General features: G+C 44.2%; 1 protein-coding gene across 6 annotated transcripts in view; it reads left to right on the top strand.

The window, feature by feature from the left end:
• Nucleotides 1-19045, top strand: part of zc3h18 (zinc finger CCCH-type containing 18) — a 142927-nt gene that overhangs the window by 95928 nt on the left and 27954 nt on the right. For all 6 annotated transcript variants that reach the window (XM_070898346.1, XM_070898349.1, XM_070898350.1 and 3 more), the window contains 3 exons: nt 6536-6724; nt 9043-9180; nt 15890-16024. In XM_070898346.1, coding sequence (XP_070754447.1) covers nt 6536-6724; nt 9043-9180; nt 15890-16024 — 462 coding nt within the window. The remainder of the gene's footprint in view (nt 1-6535; nt 6725-9042; nt 9181-15889; nt 16025-19045) is intronic.

The raw sequence follows: 19045 nt of genomic DNA, 5'->3' as shown, positions 1-19045 counted from the left end.
GTCACACTCCCAAGTATTTACCTCTGCTCTTAGCTCATCTGCCTTATTCGCTTTAGTCCTTGAATTAAAGTATATAACATTTAGCACAGGAAGACCTCCTTGATTACTTCTTACTAACCCTTGTTTCCTCTGTCTTACAAATTTGCTTTCTAAATTCTTGCTATCCAATTTCTGCTTTACTTCCTTCCCTATTGAATGTGTTCCAGGTTTCCATCCCCCTGCCAAGCTAGTTTAAACTCTCCCCAACAGCACCAGCAAAACTCCCCCTGAGGATATTGGTCCCGGCGCTGTTGATGTGCGACCCGTCCGGTTTGTACAGATCCCATCTTCCCCCAGAAGCGGTCCCAATGCCTCAGGAATTTAAAGCCCTTCCTCCTACACCAACTCGCCAGCCACGTGTTCATCCTCTCTATCCTTCTATTCTTGTATTCATTAGCACGTGGCACCGGTAGTAACCCGGAGATTACTACCTTTTGAGGTCCTACCCTTTAATTTTCTTCCTAGCTCCCTGAATTCTGCCTGTAGGACTTCATGCCTCTTTTTACCTATGGCATTGGTCCCGATATGGACCACAACCTCTAGCTGTTTACCCTCTTTCCCCCCCCCCCCCCCCCAAGAATGTCCTGTATCTGCTTGTGACATCCTTGGCACCAGGGAGGCACCATACCATTTTGGAGTCACGTCTACGGCCGCAGAAACTCCCCTCTCTTTCCCTAACTGTACAATCCCCTATCACTAGAGCTCTTATTCTTCGTCCCTCTCCCCTGTGCAGCTGAGCCACCCGTGCTCTTCGTGCCCTCATCCATGCTTTTGTTACCTCCAGAATCGACTATTCCAATGGCAGACTTCCTCTCTTTCACCCTTCATAAACTGGAGCTCTTCCAAAACTCTGGCCTGTGTCCTAACTTGCACCAAGTCCTGTTCACTCATCACCCCTGTGCACACTGGCTCCCGGTCTTCATGTTCAAATCCTTGCATAGCCTCACATATCTCTAACATCTTTTAGCCCTATATCTCTCTGAGATCTCTGCGCTCCTCCAATTCTGGCCCCCTACGGATCGCTCACTTTCTTCACCCAACCATTGGGGGCCGTACCGTTAGCTGTCTGGGCTCAAATCTCTGGAATTCCCTCCCTAAACTTCTCTGCCTCGTTCCTTTAATACCCTCCTTCAAAACTACCTTTTTGACCAAGCCTTAAAGTTGCTATAACTAATCAGCTTTACTATTTTCAGTCTCTGGTTTTGTGAAGAGTACTGATTGTATCATATTCAAGCTACCCAATGTGTTGGTCTTCCTCAGCCATGGGATCGAGTGATTCCCTTGTACAAGCTCCCAATGCAGAATAATGCACCCAGTTGGAGTTCGAGTGCTGAATTGCAGATACTTGTGCAGTATTCGTCCTGAGAATTTTGTAAATAGAAAGTATTTTAAGTTTATTGAACACTTCCATCTTCCCACGCCATACAGCAGCTTCCATACATCTTTTAATCTGAGTTTGCATCCTAAAAGCAAAATGTTCGGAGCCTAAATTTCACTTCTGCTCCAAATCCTGAATACTGTTTTCTGACTTTGTTCAAGTTCTTTAAAGTCACAGAACTCCAGATTTCTGTAGTGGTTGAACTGCTTAAAAGTTTTTTTTTTAATTCTGTGCTGATACTAGGTTCATTTATGGTGTGTAAGCAATACATTTTTGGATAAATCAAATGAATGCGGCAGTGTACTTGAGTCTTAATTCATCCCGTCAACCTTCTCCCACCAACAGTAACACACCTGTAACCCTGTACTTCATTATAAGAATACTGGGATCGACACCCTGGCCAAAATATTAATCAAAGATGCACCAGACAAATTCTTATCCCCATTATCTGTAACTCTTTGTTAAGGAGCCGTCTTGGGTTTACCACCCAGTCTACACCTAGGAGTTAATGATGTCTAGATTTGGCTCGCTAACCTATCTTGCATTACCCAGTCGGACTGTATTTGTATTACCTTACCACTCTTCAATTAAGGTACATACAAGCTGCCACTGAATGAATTAATCCGTTCTTGCCAGACCATGAAAGAAGTCAAATAATAAGTTGTGCACAATTGTTTATTACCTTCAGAATCATAATTAGCCATGCTGAAATATTAAGTATGCAAGACATTAGTAGATAGGGTTAATTTTAACTACAACAACAGCTTGTATTTATATAACGCCTTTAACATAGTGAAACATCCCAAGGCACTTCACAGGAGTATTATTCGATAAAAAATTTGACACCGAGCTGCATAAGTAGAGATTTAGGCAGATGACCAAAAGCTTGGTCAAAGAGGTATGTTTTAAGGAGCGTCTTGAAGGAGGAAAGAAAGGCGGAGAGGTTTAGGCAGGGTGTTCCAGAGCTTGGGGCCTAGGCAGCTGAAGGCACGACAACCAATGGTTATGCGATTATAATCAGGGTTGCTCAAGAGGGCGGCAGAGTTAGAGGAGTGCAGACATCTCGGGGAGAGGGAGGGGTTGTGGGGCTGGAGGATATTACAGGGATAGGGAGAACATAGAAATGGGAGCAGGAATAGGCCATTTGGTTCCTCGAGCCTGATTCGCCATTATTAACATCACGGCTGATGATCTACCTCTAGTCAATAATGATGAGAATTTTGAAATCGAGGCGTTGCTTAAACAGAAGCCAATGCAGGTCAGCGAGTACAAGGTGATGGGTGAGCGGAACTTGGTGCAAGTTAGGACATGGACAGCCGGGTTTTGGATCATCACTAGTTTACATAGGGTAGAAATGTGTAAGGCCAGCCATGAGTGCGATGGAATAGTCAAGTCTAGAGGTAACAGGCATGGATGAGGGCTTCAGCTGAGGCAAGGGTGGAGATGGGCGATGTTACTGAGGTGTACATAGGTGGTCTTAGTTTGCTGTGGATATGTGGTCGAAAGCTCATTTCAGGGTCAGATATGACACCAAGGTTGTGAACAGTCTGGTTCAGCCGCAGACAGGAGTTGGGGAGAGGGATGGAGTCAGTGGCTAGGGAACGGAGTTTATGGCCGGGACCGAATATATTGGCTTTGGTCTCGGCCCCAAGCTCTGGAGCTCCCTCCCTAAACCTTTCCGCCTCTCTAACTCTCTCCTCCTTCAAGACACTCCTTAAAACCTACCTCTGACCAAGCTTTTGGTCACCTACGCTAATTTCTACTTGTGCGATTCAGTGCCAAATTGTTTTACCTCATAACACTCCTGTGAAGCACCTTGGGATGTTTCATTACGTTAAAGGTGTTGTATAAATACAAGTTGTTCCCAATATTCAATTGGAGAAAATTTCTGCTCATCCAGAACTGGATGTTGGGTAAGCAGTCTGAGAATTGAGGGGTCGAGAGAAGTGGCAGTGAGGTAGAGCTGGGTATCATCAGCGTACATGTGGAAACTGACGCTGTGTTTCCGGTTCATATTGCCAAAGGGCAACATGTCGATGAGAAATAGGAGGGGGCCAAAGATAGATCCTTGGGGGACACCAGAGGTAATGATGTGGCGACGGGAAGAGAAGCCGTTGGATTTCATTCTCTGGCTACGATTAAATAGATAAGAATCGAACCACGCAAGTGCAGTCCCACCCAGCTGGATGACAGTGGAGAGGCGTTAGAGAAGGATAAGAGTGGTCAACCGTGTCAAAGGCTGCAGACAGGTCAAGAGGGACGAGGAGGGATAGTTTGTTTTTGTCTCAGTCACAAAGAACTGTGACTTTGACGAGAGCCGCTTCGGTACTGTGGCAGGTGCGGAAACCGGATTGGAGGGATTCAAACATGGAATTGCAGGAAAGATGGGCACGGATTTGGGAGGTGACAATAAGTTCAAGGATGTTGGAGATGGGGCGGTAGTTTGCAAGGATGGAGGGGTTGAGGGTTGTTTTTTTGAGGAGAGGCGTGATGACGGCAGACTTGAGGGAGAGGGGGACAGTACCCGAGGAGAGCGAAGCGTTAACAATGTCGGCTAACATGAGAGCCAGAAAAGGAAGTTGGGTGGTCGGCAGTTTGGTCGGGATAGGGTCAAGGGAGTAGGAAGTGGGTTTCATGGACAGGATGAGCTCGGAAAGGTCATGAGAGATCAGATCAGAGAGGAACTGGAGAAAGATGTGAGGCAGGGGCTTCCTTAGAGGAAGTTTGGACCGGTGGGGAAGGAAGGGTAGAGGCAGCCAAATGGATGGTCTCAATCTTCGAGACAAAGAAGTCCATAAGCTCCTCTCACTTATTGTCGGATGTGAGGGTGAAGGCTGGGGAGAGGGGTTTAAAAAGATGGTTAGCAGTGGAAAATAGAGGCTGGGGTTTATCTTTAGTGGTGCTTAGAAGAATGAGAGGCGATCTTATTGAAAAGTATAAGATTCTGAGGGGGCTTGACAGGGTAGATGCAGAGAGGATGTTTCCCCTTGTGGGGGAATCTAGAAGTAGGGGGCATAGTTTCAGAATAATGGGTTGCCCATTTAAGACAGAAATGAGGAGGAATTTCTTCTGAGGGTCGTGAATCTTTGGAATTCTCTACCCAAGAGAGGCAGTGGAAGCTGGGTCATTTAAGGTGGAGATAGACAGATTTTTGAATGATAAGGGAGTCAAGGGTTATGGTGAGCAGGCAGGGAAGTGGAGTTGAGGTCCAAGATCAGATCAGCCATGATATTGAATGGCGGAGCAGGTTCGAGGGGTCAAATGGCCGACTCCTGCTCCTATTTCTTCTGTTCTTCCATTCCAGAATGATTCTGGAATAGAGAGTGATTTTGGCAGACGAGAGCAGGACCCGATAGTGCTTTGTGGTCCAGCCAGATCTGGCGGTGAATGGCTAAACCAGTTGTCTGCCATATCCGTTCAAGTCTACTAATGAAATGATAGGAGCTTATTTAGACACTTCAGTTATATCACTAATTCTGCAATAACTGGTTTGGTGATTATCAATTTGCAGTCATTGGTGGCATTAATTTAAGATTAGTCTCTGTAGATAGCTAATGACTTTCAATAGCCAGTCTTGGATTGATGAAAGTCTTAATACGTGTAATGAGCAATAATACCGGAGTATATAGAGCTCACCCCGAGGGGCCAGCGCGGTGGAGCTGATTGCTTTGCCTTCCTCTGTGATGTTGATGGCAGCCTTCTGGGACATCGTGGTGATGACGCTCCATCTGTAGAGGTGTTCGTTCATTCCTCTTGGATCCTCTGCCCCTGAGTAACTGCGCCTTGGATGTTGGTAATTGTATCTGCTGGGTTGGTAGAGCACTCTGTAAATATCCAATTTCATGAATAAACATCTCACGGACATTGGTCTAAATTATGTGTTGATCTGCAATCTGAGAGCTTCAGGGTGGGCCATTGTTTTGTAACAAATTCGAAAAGTTCAATGAAATGTTGATTTATCAGCCAGCTTGTTTGACTTTTGATTCTGCTAACTTATTTCTTAAGCTAATTAATAGTTGTATTGTGAGATGTGCAGTGTGTCAGTCTCTGGTCCACAGTGTGCATGTCGATGGTAGATTGGGGTTGTCGTTCGCTAACTCCCAAATTGCCTCTTGTCATGTTTTGGTCCATGGGAAGCGTGAAACAAAAAGACTAATCCCAAGTGCAAAGAGGATAAGTTCAAAGCAACACATGGAAAATGGATAGAATCGCACAATGCAAACCTCAAAACTGCCATAAAAGTTCCACAATCCCATACAATAGAATTTGATTTATTCAATCACCAGAGCGAGTGGCTCTGAATACAAAGAGCATTAGAGAAATTCAAGACCTATAGTCTGGTATTATATAATATTATGGCATAGAAAAGATAACCCAAAATATTAAAGGCCAGAGACATAAATGCAAATTATTGCATAAGTGAGCTAAATCCTTCGGTAACCTTCGCTGCATCCACTGATCTTCCTATTTTGATGTGGTCATGGCAAACTTGGCTAAAGTTATTTCTTCATTAATTTATATGAGGATAAATTAATGTTTGGCATATCTGTTTTGAATTAGTGCAAAAAGTAGCAGAGTATTTGTACACACTCCATTCAAAGGGATTGTGTACCGGGATCTGGGCAGGAGGGAAGACAGATAGAAAATCTTTGGTAATAGGGGAGGAATATTAGTTTAAATAGAGGAAGTACTTGAAGTAAAACTTCCCGATCTTCCAACAAAGCACTGGAAATTACTGTGGTCAAATTTCCATCAATAAGAAGGCACAGTGCCAATGGTCCACAAGCTGGCATGGTATAACTGACTTATTTTAAGTATAATATGGAGCTTTCCTGATGGGATAGTTGGTAAATAATGTTTAACTCAGCCTTGCAGCCCAGTGAGATCCAGGGTTTGATTCGTGGAACGTGCTGCATTAGCTTGTCTGAGGTGATATGCTGGAGAATAGCTGGTGACCTTGTGCCCGTTCCCAAGCAGCACTTTCAAGAACGGAGGAAGCTATTTGTGGGAGCAGCACAATATTGCAATAGTTGGTGATCTTTCAGTGCACAACTCTTGTATAGAGCTGATCTTTAAGACCAGGATCTAAATACTAATCAAATTTATTGTCATTTCTAGCCGGCAAGTAGAACCACCCAAGAAAGAAGCTGCCCCCACGACCGCTGTGAAACGGGCAGATGAATGGAAAGACCCCTGGCGCCGATCCAAATCGCCGAAAAAAAGGCCTGTTTCAACAACATCACCAGGCCGTGGGCGGAAGCGACGAAGAGCGTCCGGGTCGTCCGTTTCGGTGTCTGGTTCATCGAGGTACATTGAATCTTGGAACCAACTGTGCTTCAGGCCACTTTACTGAATGTCTTTCACTAAATCTGATCTAAGTCTATCATTGACATGGGTTAATACATGGGAAGGGCCAATTTTCATGGCTCCCATATCATTATCCATCTGCAGTGTTGGCTGGGCGCCTCAACGCACCCAGAAAAGATGGCGCTGTGGCCTGCCCTAAATCCCCACTGGGTCCAGGGTCAGGCAGAAGAATTTCAGGTCGGCGTTAAATACAGGCGGTTTGTCCCCACCCCTCTCAGCATCCTGAAATCTAATCGGGACATAGAAACATAGAAAATAGGTGCAGGAGTAGGCCATTCGGCCCTTCTAGCCTGCACCGCCATTCAATGAGTTCATGGCTGAACATGAAACTTCAGTACCCCATTCCTGCTTTCTTGCCATACCCCTTGATCCCCCTAATAGTAAGGACTTCATCTAACTCCCTTTTGAATATATTTAGTGAATTGGCCTCAACAACTTTCTGTGGTAGAAAATTCCACAGGTTCACCACTCTCTGGGTGAAGAAGTTTCTCCTCATCTCGGTCCTAAATGGCTTACCCCTTATCCTTAGACTGTGACCCCTGGTTCTGGACTTCCCCAACATTGGGAACATTCTTCCTGCATCTAACCTGTCTAAACCCGTCAGAATTTTAAACGTTTCTATGAGGTCCCCTCTCATTCTTCTGAACTCCAGTGAATACAAGCCCAGTTGATCCAGTCTTTCTTGATAGGTCAGTCCCACCACGGGAATCAGTCTGGTGAATCTTCGCTGCACTCCCTCAATAGCAAGAATGTCCTTCCTTAAATTAGGAGACCAAAACTGTACACAATACTCCAGGTGTGGCCTCACCAAGGCCCTGTACAACTGTAGCAACACCTCCCTGCCCCTGTACTCAAATCCCCTCGCTATGAAGGCCAACATGCCATTTGCTTTCTTAACCGCCTGCTGTACCTGCATGCCAACCTTCAATGACTGATGTACCATGACACCCAAGTCTCGTTGCACCTCCCCTTTTCCTAATTGGCTGCCAATGGAAATTAGCAGCTAGAAGGTGCCGCTCGCCAAGGCCAACCTGGCAGGCCCTACCATGGAGCAACTAACCCCCAGACCATGTTACAGATCCGGGAGAAGAAACTCCAAGAATCCTGGGGCTGGCCAGGGTCAACCCATTTTGTGTGCTGCTCCAATCTATACTGGGGATGGGAAGGGGTGGTAAGAGAATCTGCGCTGAAATACTCTCGTCGTCGTCGTCGTCGTCGTCGTCATCATCATTGGCAGTCCCTCAGAATCAAGGAAGACTTACTTCCACTTTAAACATGAGTCCTTAGGTGGCTGAATAGTCCAATATGAGAGCCACAGTCCCTATCACAGGTGGGACAGATAGTCATTGAGGGAAAAGGACTGGTTTGCCGCACGCTCCTTCTGCCTGCGCTTGATTTCTGCATGCTCTCGGCGATGAGACTCGAGGTGCTCGGCGCCCTCCCGGATGCACTTCCTCCACTTAGGGCGGTCTTTGACCAGTGCAGACTGGTTTTATAGTTCTTCTCCAGCCATTCCCATACTCCCACTCCCACCTTGTGCCCAGTATAGAGTTACTGACCCACTTCCTCTGGAGCCAGACCTCCTTTTACTTTATGCATCTGCTGCTTCCTCAGAATCTGGTATGTATAATGACCTGCCGAACTGACTTTTGCTGGATTAAGTGGTTTAATGTCCAAAAAAAGTCAAATATTGGGACTTGATAAAAGTGACTGGTTTATTTACTGAGGCCCAGCTCACTTCCACTTTTGTTTGTCCAAAGCACTGCATTGCTTCACCACTTGTTCATGGACAATGCTGTGTCCTCTCCTGCCCAATCCAACATACTTGCTCTTACCTTCTCTTGCATTTCTCACTGTTAAAACCTCCAGTGCGTCTTTCGTCTTGTTCCTTAACCCAATTATCAACTGACCTTGTTCCCCACTCACTTAACCAGTTCCTACTCCTGCCTTTTTTACATTGTGCTCACCTTAAACCCGAACTGATAACTTGTTGATTAAATAAGAAGCTTTTAGGAGCTTCAGTAGCTCGGTAGTTAAATGCAATGTGCGGTGTGGGGCTAAGCCATGTTATGGAAGGAGAGCTTGCCTACCTTTTGCTGTGAAAGAATTAGATATGCCATGTTGGTCATCTCAAACGGGTACATGAATCATAGTACAGTTCTGAGAAGCTATGGGGTCAGCTTGCTCTCTGACGCTGTACTAGCCTAAGCTTTGATGTTGTTTTGAAGTTAATGTTGCTCTTTTTAAACCTTTTTCAGGTCTTCATCTCGCTCCTCTTCTTATTCAGGATCTGGCTCATCCAGGTCACGGTCAAGGTCGCATTCGAGATCTTCCTCTTACAGCTCCTATTCCAGCCATTCCTCCAGACACAGCTCCTATTCTGGCAGCAGATCAAGGTGAGAATCCATGAGAGTCCCATTCTAGCAGTGTTCTATACACTGGCGTCAATGCAAATCTGGTCCTCCCCGATTTTATCCTGCACTCAGTACAACAGATTCACTCTTTCTCATGTTTCCCCTCCACCCTGTTTAAAGAAAAATTGTGCCTGTTCTCTGCTTCATGTGGCTACGGTTTGCTTTGGCCCTCTGTTGACACTGAATGATAGCTAATCTCATAAAGCATCCATTACAAGAAACATTGTTTACTCGAATAAGCGTCCTAGTCTTGTATCTGTTCAGTCATACAAGAAGCACCATTAGTCTTGCAGTGAGATGTTCTGTTTCTAGACTGGTTTCAACATACCAGGTGGAACGGTAGAGAATGAACAGTGAGGTTGGGGGGGGGGCAGAGGAGAAGGGTTATAAGATGTTTTTAAAGGTAAAGTGTGAGGTCGCGAGAGTTGGGGATTAGTTTTAAGCGAGAATTAATGAGAACTGGAGTTGTTTTCTAAATGATTGTCCTCTGATAATGGGGCACAAACAGTAATCCAAAACTTTCTGTCTCAATTGCTGACAGGGGAAGGGAGGGTGGTAGCGCAGCAATGCGAGTGAGGGCATCGGTCATTCCAGCAGTGCGAGTGAGGGCATAGGTCATTCCAGCAGTGCGGGTGAGGGCATCGGTCATTCCAGCAGTGCGGGTGAGGGCATAGGTCATTCCAGCAGTGCGGGTGAGGGCATAGGTCATTCCAGCAGTGCGGGTGAGGGCATCGGTCATTCCAGCAGTGCGGGTGAGGGCATCGGTCATTCCAGCAGTGCGGGTGAGGGCATCGGTCATTCCAGCAGTGCGGGTGAGGGCATCGGTCATTCCAGCAGTGCGGGTGAGGGCATCGGTCATTCCAGCAGTGCGAGTGAGGGCATCGGTCATTCCAGCAGTGCATATCTGGCAGTTTCACTTTCTCGTATCCACAAGGAAATCCTTGTTTTGTGTTGACCAAGGATTTCAATGGGGAATTCAGAGGCATTGGGTGCAGAAATTTGGAAGTCAAATTTAACCTGGTGTTCCATTATTGCAATAATGGAACGGGGGGGAAACCTAGTCAAATGACACGAGGATGGTAGCTTGTGTCTCCACTACAACTTCCTCATCATTTTACATGCAGTCGGATTGCAACTTGAAATCTCTTTTGTTTGGAGGGGAGTGTATATGAGGAAGTGTCCAGTTACACTAAAAGGATTTTCAACAATGAGCATAATTAGGTAATGGGTTCTCTTAATGGAGCAAATTACTCTTTTCCATTACAAGAACTGCAAGAGTAGTAATAATGAGGGATTGCAGATATCCTAATACGGACTGGGATAGTAACAGTGTAAAGGGCAAAGAGGGGGAGGAATTCCTCAAATGTATACAAGAGAATGTCCTTGATCAGTATGTTTCCAGCCCAATGAGGAAGGAAGCAGTGCGGGATCTAGTTCTGGGGAATGAATGGGGCAAGTGAAGCATGTTTTAATGGAAGAGCATTTTGGTAACAGTGATGATGATGATGATCAGGTTTAGAATAGTTACGGAAAAACACGAGGGACCTTCAAATGTAAAAATACTTCACCAGAGGAGGGCTAACTTCAGTGAGTTGAAGAGGGATCTGGCCCAGGTGGATTGGAATCAAACATTAGCAGGCAAAACAGAAATTGAACAATGGGAGGCCTTTGAAGAGAATATGGTCCAAGTACAGAGCAGACACATTCCCATGAGGGCAAAAGAACGGGCATCCAAAGCTAAAACTCCCTGGATGACTAAAGATAGAGATTAAAATGAGACAGAAAAAGGAGGTTTATGACAATTGTAAGGTTCAAAATACAGTATAGAGTACAGTTAATCAATTGCTGATTGCGAGTTTCAAATTTCTACCACCCTTTGTGTGTAAAAGTGTTTCCGAACTTAACTCCTTTTTAAAAAAAAAAAAAAGGCCTGGATTTAATTTTTATACTATGCCCCCTAGTCCTAGAATCCCCAACCTCAGAAATAGTTTCTCTCTATCTACCCTATCAGTTCCCGTTCATATACCTTGAACATATCGATCAAACCATCCCTTAACCTTCTAAATTCCAGGGACTACAACCTTAGTTTGTGTAATCTCTCTTAATTTAAACCTTGGAGTCCAGGTATCATTCTGGTAAAAAATCTATGCTGCACTCCCTCCAAGGCCAATATATCCTTCCTAAGGTGTGGTGCCCAGACCTGCTAACAGTACTCCAGGTGTGGTCTAACCAGGGCTTTGTATAGCTGTACCATAACTTCTACCCCCTTGTATTCTACATTTTGTGTACTGAGAAACACTGTGGTGCCCATCTGACAGCAAGATGTTATGTTTCCAACTGTCCCTTACATGCTTCTCTTGTCAGTTTGTATTTCTAGTTCCTCCTTCCAGCACTTTCATTCCTTGCAGTAAATCCTGGCCAGAATCATAGGGTAATTCAGGGTAAAAAGCTGGACTTACAGAAGTCAAAATTGGTTTCACTCTATTTTTGGTAACGGGTTCTGAGTTGCATTCTCTGTACCCACCTCCAAACCAATTTCTGATTTCTGTCAGTCTAGCTTTATACGATTCTGGCCAGGATTCCAGTAGTGCAGAAACATTGCTATCTTTTGGACTAAGTATGAAAGAAGGTTGGAGTTGGAAGTGACATCAAATGCATTCTAGTGGAAGCTAATTCTGGTCTTGGTTCATACGACCATTGAAATGTTTTGCACATCGGTGGAAATAGACACCTAAGCACAGGAGAAGCTTGTGGCTCTATTAACGATTTCACAAGGGAAAACCTACAGTATTATGAGCTGAAAGATATTTTATTCTGGGAAAGCCCATATAGGGAAGCCTTCCAATTCTATTATCATTTTCCAAATGTCCCTCACGCATGAGAGCAATCTCAAAATAAAAGGAAGATTGCACAATAGAGTTTGATGCTCTTGGGAAGTTGGGCGTGAGGGGGGAACTTGGGCAGAACGTTTCCATGCAAGTGTAGAAGAGCAAGTTACTGGGGAAATTGGTTGAAGGATAGAAAACAACTGATACTTGCTAAAGGCATTACATCAGGGTAGGGAGGGGTGCACACTGAGTGTAGTGCCCCAGGGATTGGTGTTGGGACCACTACAGTTTCCAATTTACTTCAGTCGCTTGGACTCTGGTATGCAATGCAAATTGTTCAAGTTTGCAGATGATGCAAACTAGGAAGGGATAGTGGAATTGAATGAGGCAGTTCAAAAATTACAAAATTATTTTGAAAGAATATGTGGAAGACAATGGCAGATGAAATGTAATCCACACATCTGTATAGGAAGGAAAGATGGGCAACATGCACACACCATGAAATGTATTGAGGTAGCTGAGAAAGTTGAAAAGGATCTTGAGTCTTAATATGTGCGACCAGTAGTGAATAAACCTGACAGAACGTTGGACTGTTACAGCCAAACGGTGAAGTTCAAGTCTGCGAGTATCACCATTAAACTATGTAGTGCTCTGGTCAGATCGTAGTTGTGTGTCCAATCTGGTCACTGAGACACCACGGAAATGGTCAAGCCCTGGAAGAAGTGATGAGAACCACAAGGATGAATCCTAGTGTTTGGCGTCTGACCGGGGAAACTTGGGCTTTTCAAACTTGAAATGAGGCATCTGAGAGGTGAACTTGGAACACTACGGAAAAAGTTAATCCGGATTATTACAGTAAATTAATTGGGAGAATAAGATGAGGAGACATTAGTTTAAACTAGTATACGGCACATTTAGGACTGATATCCGGAAACTGTTCTTCACACGATCAATACATGGAATTGAATTAAGGGAGCAAAGTGTGGCGGCCCGGCCTGGAAATCGGTGCAGTCCCGGCCTGCAAAGACCATCAGCACACCGGGGCCATTAGAGAGGGAAACATGTGGCGGCATACCACTGCAGAGTGCAGCGCGTGCTGCTGCAGGAGGACGACGGCTGCGAAGAGGGCGACTGGATTTGACGTCGCCCAAATCCAGGTCGCTGATTGTAGTGAGGTCGGGGCGAAGGAGCGGCAACAGTCGTAGAGGCATGTGATCGGGGCCTAGAAGAGGCGAAGAGCCAGGGGCAAAAACCATGGAATCATTTATGAACTTATTGAATATTGCAGTGGGGGGGGATCTTTAGGGTTCTTCTGAATGAATGAACTCAGATGGGCCAAATTGCCTTCCTCATCCGTAATTATCTTGAAGGGGAAATGCTTTGAGTCCCTAAATAATCAGAAGCAAAATTCCCACCAGCCATTTAATTGGTTTTGCCAGACATCATCGAATATAACTGAGTATCGTTGGCCATAGATTAACTATACAAGGTGCTAGGTACTTTGGGAATAAAGAAAGTAAGTAATGTAACTGCATGAACTAAAGACATTTTTATTGTATCAGTACTTGAACTGGAATAAAAACAGCAAATACGGGAAATGCTCAGCAGGTCAGGCAGCATCTGTGGAGAGAGAAACAGAGTTAACAGAAACATAGAAAATAGGAGCAGGAGTAGGCCATTCGGCCCTTCAAGTCTACACCGCCATTCAATATGATCATGGCTGATCCTCTATCTCAACACCATATTCCCACTTTTTCCCCATACCCCTTGATGTCTTTTCTTTCTAGAAATCTATTTCCTTCTTAAATATATTCAGTGACTTGGCCTCCACAGCCTTCTGTGGTAGAGAATTCCACAGGTTCACCACCCTCTGAGTGAAAACATTTCTCCTCATCTCGGTCCTAAATTTCCTACCCCATATCCTGAGACTGTGACCCCTTGTTCTAGACTTCCCAGCCCGGGGAAACATCCTCCCCGCATCCAGTCTATCCAACCCTGTCAGAATTTTATACGTTTCAATGAGATCCTCTCTCATTCTTCTAAACTCTAGTGAATATATGCCTAATCGACCCAATCTCTCCTCATACGACAGTCCTGCCATCCCGGGAATCAGTCTGGTGATCCTTCGCTGCACTCCCTCTATGGCAAGTATATCCTTTCTTAGGTAAGGAGACCAAAACTGAACACAACACAAAGGCCCTGTATAACTGTAGTAAGACATCCTTGCTCCTGTACTCAAATCCTCTTGCAATAAAGGCCAACATACCATTTGCCTTCCTAACTGCTTGCTGCACCTGCATGTTTGCTTACAATGACTGGTGTACAAGGACACCCAGGTCCCTTTGTACATCAACACTTCCCAAGCCATCACCATTTAAATAATACTTTGTCCTTATGTTTTTCCTGCCAAAGTGGATAACTTCATATTTATCCACGTTATACTACATCTGCCATGTGTTTGCCCACTCAACCTATCTAAATCGCCTTGCAGCGTCTTTGCATCCTCCTCACAACTCTCAATCCCACCTAGTTTTGTGTCGTCAGCAAACTTGGAAATATTACATTTGGTTCCCTCATCCAAATCATTTTATTAATATATATATATATATTCTCTCTTTCTCTCTCTTTCTATATATATATATATATATAATATATATAAATATATATAGTGTGTATGTATGTGTGTATATATATATATATATATATATAGTATATGTATATATATGTGTGTGTGTGTGTATATATAGGGCCCAAGCACTGATCCCTGTGGTACCCCACCAGTCACTGCCCGCCACTCCGAAAAAGACCCGTTTATTCCTACTCTCTGTTTCCTGTCAGTTAACCAATTTTCAATCCATGCCAATACTTTACCCCCCAATCCTATTTGCTTTAATTTTGCACACTAGCCTATGTGGGACTTTATCAAAGGCCTTCTGAAACTCCAAATACACTACATCCACAGGTTTTCCTGTATCTGATCTATCAGTTACATTCTCAGAAAAACAAAGGGTCATCGACCTGAAACGTTAACTCTTTCTCTCTCCACAGATGCTGCCTGACCTGAGTATTTCCAGCATTTGCTGTTTTTATTTCAGATTATCGGCATCCGATATTTTGCTTTTGTATTAGTAATCGAACTGGTATGGGCGGACAGTTTTGAAAGTCGGACATGATGCTATAAACGTCTTCCTGGGCACAGCTGTGAAAGTGCGCCATCCTAGTTCCGACACCCAGTAACGTAGTTTAGACATCCTGTTGCTTCCTGTGGCAAGTTTTGTCAGTGGAGCAAGAAAAGTTTTGGCCGCCTGTGAGTATTTGCTTTGGGTGGAGTTGTCCGTCAATGACGTTTGTATCAATTGAAACTGGAAAAACCACTATGCTGCTCAAGAGTTAGATTGACATTGCACAATGAATGGCTTCAAATAATGTCTTTACTCCAAAAATGAAAGCAAACAATTATTAATGAATGACGAATCCTGTTTTCAGAGCGAGAACTCCAATCACCGCTCCGGTGTCGATTTTGGACACTAGTATTTCCTATCTTCACATTCAGTGATGCACCTCGGGTGGAAACATCTCTGCATTACTAAAATTGTAAAAAGGTTTTTCAATTTCATTTTGAAATGGAGCTCAATTTTTGAAATAGTTACTGGAGGTTGAGGAGTTGAAGGTGCCGGTGAAGTCTCTTCTGATGATGGACTATCAGAAGCCATGACGTTCTAGAGCCACTTTTGCTGTTTCATGCTCTTTTTTCTAAATGAAAGATTTGGAGTGGAATACAAATGAGCTTTATGGGAGTGCGAGGTTTAAAACGGCATCTAGAATATGGTGCAACTCTGACTTAGATATTCTGGTTTCCTCAGGTCACGATCATTCTCATCCTCGCCCTCCCCAACTCCATCTCCATCACGGGCAAAAGATGCAGCGGGAGCAAAGACCAAAGGAGGAACAGGGAGTGGTGGCGGAGGTGGAGATGCCCCTGCTGTCACTGGAAAAAGGTAAAATAAACAAGTTGCCCACATTTTCAATACAACATTGTCCATATTCCCAGTTACCTGCCAGAATTTTCACATGTTAAAACTACATGATGTTTCTTTTATTCATATTATTTGTTTTCATTCCTATACCCAAGGTACCAAACTTTGGAGATTCTCTAATTCTCTCCCCCCCACTCCACCAATTTGAACTGAAATGGGCCCTTTCCTGTTGGTGCACATTTGCATTCAGTTCATGGTGTACAAACAGCTTTTACCCTAGAATACACTGGGTGACCATTGGCATTACAGTTTACAGCTGAACTCATGTGCTGTGGTGCGACCTCTGATTGATTGAAAAAATGTCCCTGGACTTGAGGGTCTGCATGGTCATAACATCGCTACATTTTTGTATTTGCTGATTAGCATGTTATTTCTACACTGATTTCCTTTAGGGAGCTCATGATGTTCCCCTATTCCCCCTTTCGAGCCCCCATTTCTCCCTCTGGCCCCCTCGTGAATTATGTAAATGTTTCCCCATAATTTACCCTGACAGTACAGTAGCTGCCTCCTGTACACAAAGCAATATCAGATTGAATCCTCTTGGGCTGTAACACAGGATCACTGCTGCTCTCTTCTGCAATCTGAGTTCACTGAAATGAGGGAGAAACTTACAGAAAAGGAGCCTTTCTGATAGAAACATTCAAGAAAACCAACATAGGGAAATTAAAGTAATCTACCCCAAGGCTGAAAACTACAGTGCCTCTGTTACATTGAGACATAGAAATTTGGTGCAGGAGCAGGCCATTCGGCCCTTCGAGACTTCTCCGCCATTCAATAAGATCATGGCTGATCATTCAACCTCAGTACCCCTTTCCTACTTTCTCTCCATACCCCTTGATCCCTTTGGCCGTAAGGGCCATAATCTAACTCCCTTTTGAATATATCGAACGAACTGGCCTCATCAACTTTCTGCGGTAGAGAATTCCATAGGTTAACCACTCTCCGTGTGAAGAAGTTTCTCCTCATCTCGGTCCTAAATGGATTACCCCTTATTCTTAGACTGTGACCCCTGGTTCTACAACTCCCCAGCAACGGGAACATTCTTCCTGCATCTAACCTGTCCAATCCCATCAGAATTTTATATGTTTCTATGAGATCCCCTCTCATTCTTCTAAACTCCAGTGGATACAAGCCCAATTGATCCGGTCTCTCCTCATATGCCAGTCCTGCCATCCCGGGAATCAGTCTGGTGAACCTTCGCTGTATTCCCTCAATAGCAAGAACGTCCTCCCTCAGATGTGGAGACCAAAACTGAACACACTATTCTAGATGTGGCCTCACAAAGTCTGATGAGTATGAAATGTAATCATTTGTGGTCCCGGGGTGTGAGGTGCTCTTCTGTTGTATGTTTATCTTTCTGTCCAAAGAGCGAAGTTCTGATGTGACCCAGACAGACCGACCATACTACAGGACAGGTGTATGAAAAGGCTGCATAGATTAGGAAGTAGTGATCCGACTATGCTAAGCTTAGGGTTAAGAAACTTGGGGAATAAGTAGTTCCATGTTTCCTAGGTCCATGGATCCCCTCGTGCCCTCGGTCAGCTGTGTTCAAATAAAGTACATGGAAACTATTCCAGTAATGACTCTTCTCAATTCCTCTGGGGAGGGTCTCGCCTCTGCTCAACATTTACTGCAGTGGCCCTGCTTAAGAATATCACGTAGGGAATCCCAGACATCCACATAATAGATTTGTTAACAAATTTGAAGCCCATGGGATTAAAGGGGCAGTGGCAGCATGCATGCAACATTGGCTAAGAAGCGGAAAACAGAGAGTAGTGGTGTACGTTTGTTTTTCAGCCTGGAGTGAGGTACACAGTGGTGTTCCCCAGGGGTCAGTATTGGCACCACTACTCTTTTTGAACTATATTAATGACTTGGCATCATTTCAAAGTTTGCAGATGATACGAAACTCAGAAATGTTAACAATGAGGTAGTAACAGACCTCACGAGGACAGACAGACTGGTAAAATGGGCAGACACATGGCAGATGAAATTTAATGCAGAGATATGTAAAGTAATTCATTTTGGTAGGAAGAATGAAGAGAGGCAATATGAACAAAATCGTACAATTATAAAGGGGTTGTAGAAACAGAGACCTGACGGTATATGTACACAAAACTTTGAAGGTGGTAGGGCAGGTTGAGAAGACTGATATAAAGGCTTACGGGATCCTTGGCTTTATTAATAGAGGCATAGAAGACAAAAGCCTGGATGTTATGCCCAACCTTTATAAAACACTGGTGAGGCCTTAGCTGGAGTATTGTGTCCAATTCTGGGCATCACACTTTAGGAAGGATGTCGAGGCCTTAAGAGGGTGAAGAGATTTATTAGAATGGTACCAGAGATGAGGGACTTCAATTACATGGAGAGGCTGAGGAAACTGGGATTGTTCTAAACTGGGATTGTTCTCCTTAGAGCAGAGAAGGTTAAGGGAGATTTAATCATGAAGGGTTCTGATGGAGTAAATAAGGAGAAGTTGTTTCCAGTCGCAGGAGGGTCGGTAACCAGAGGACACAAATTTACGGTAATTGGCAAAAGAACCAGAGGGGACACGAGAGGAAAATAATTAACGCAGCGAGTTGTTGTGATCTGGAACGCTCTGCCTGAAAGTGCGGTGGAAGCAGATTCAATAGTAACCTTCAAAAGGGAATTGGATAAATACTTGAAAATGAAAAAATTGTAGGGCTATGGGGAAAGAGCAGGGGGAGTGGGACAAATTGGATACATTTTTCAAAGAGCCGGCACAGGCACAATGGGCTGAATCGCAACTTTATGTGCTGTGTTATTCTGTGATTCTGCTCGTCCTCAGCATCTTGGAGCAATTGTAACACTGTGGATTGACAGAAGAAATGATACTATGATGTAAGGCTATTGCGTAATTCCAATTTCACAACCTGAAACTATTAACTCATTGAAACTATTAACTCATTTAAAATATCAGCAGTTTACCTTATCCCATTAGAAACGTAATGATAATTAATA

Source organism: Pristiophorus japonicus, chromosome 13 (assembly GCF_044704955.1).
Source record: "Pristiophorus japonicus isolate sPriJap1 chromosome 13, sPriJap1.hap1, whole genome shotgun sequence".
NCBI classification, from domain to species: Eukaryota; Metazoa; Chordata; class Chondrichthyes; family Pristiophoridae; genus Pristiophorus; species Pristiophorus japonicus.
The sequence above is the reverse complement of the archived record's forward strand: the minus strand, read 5'-3'. Positions and strand labels throughout refer to the sequence as shown.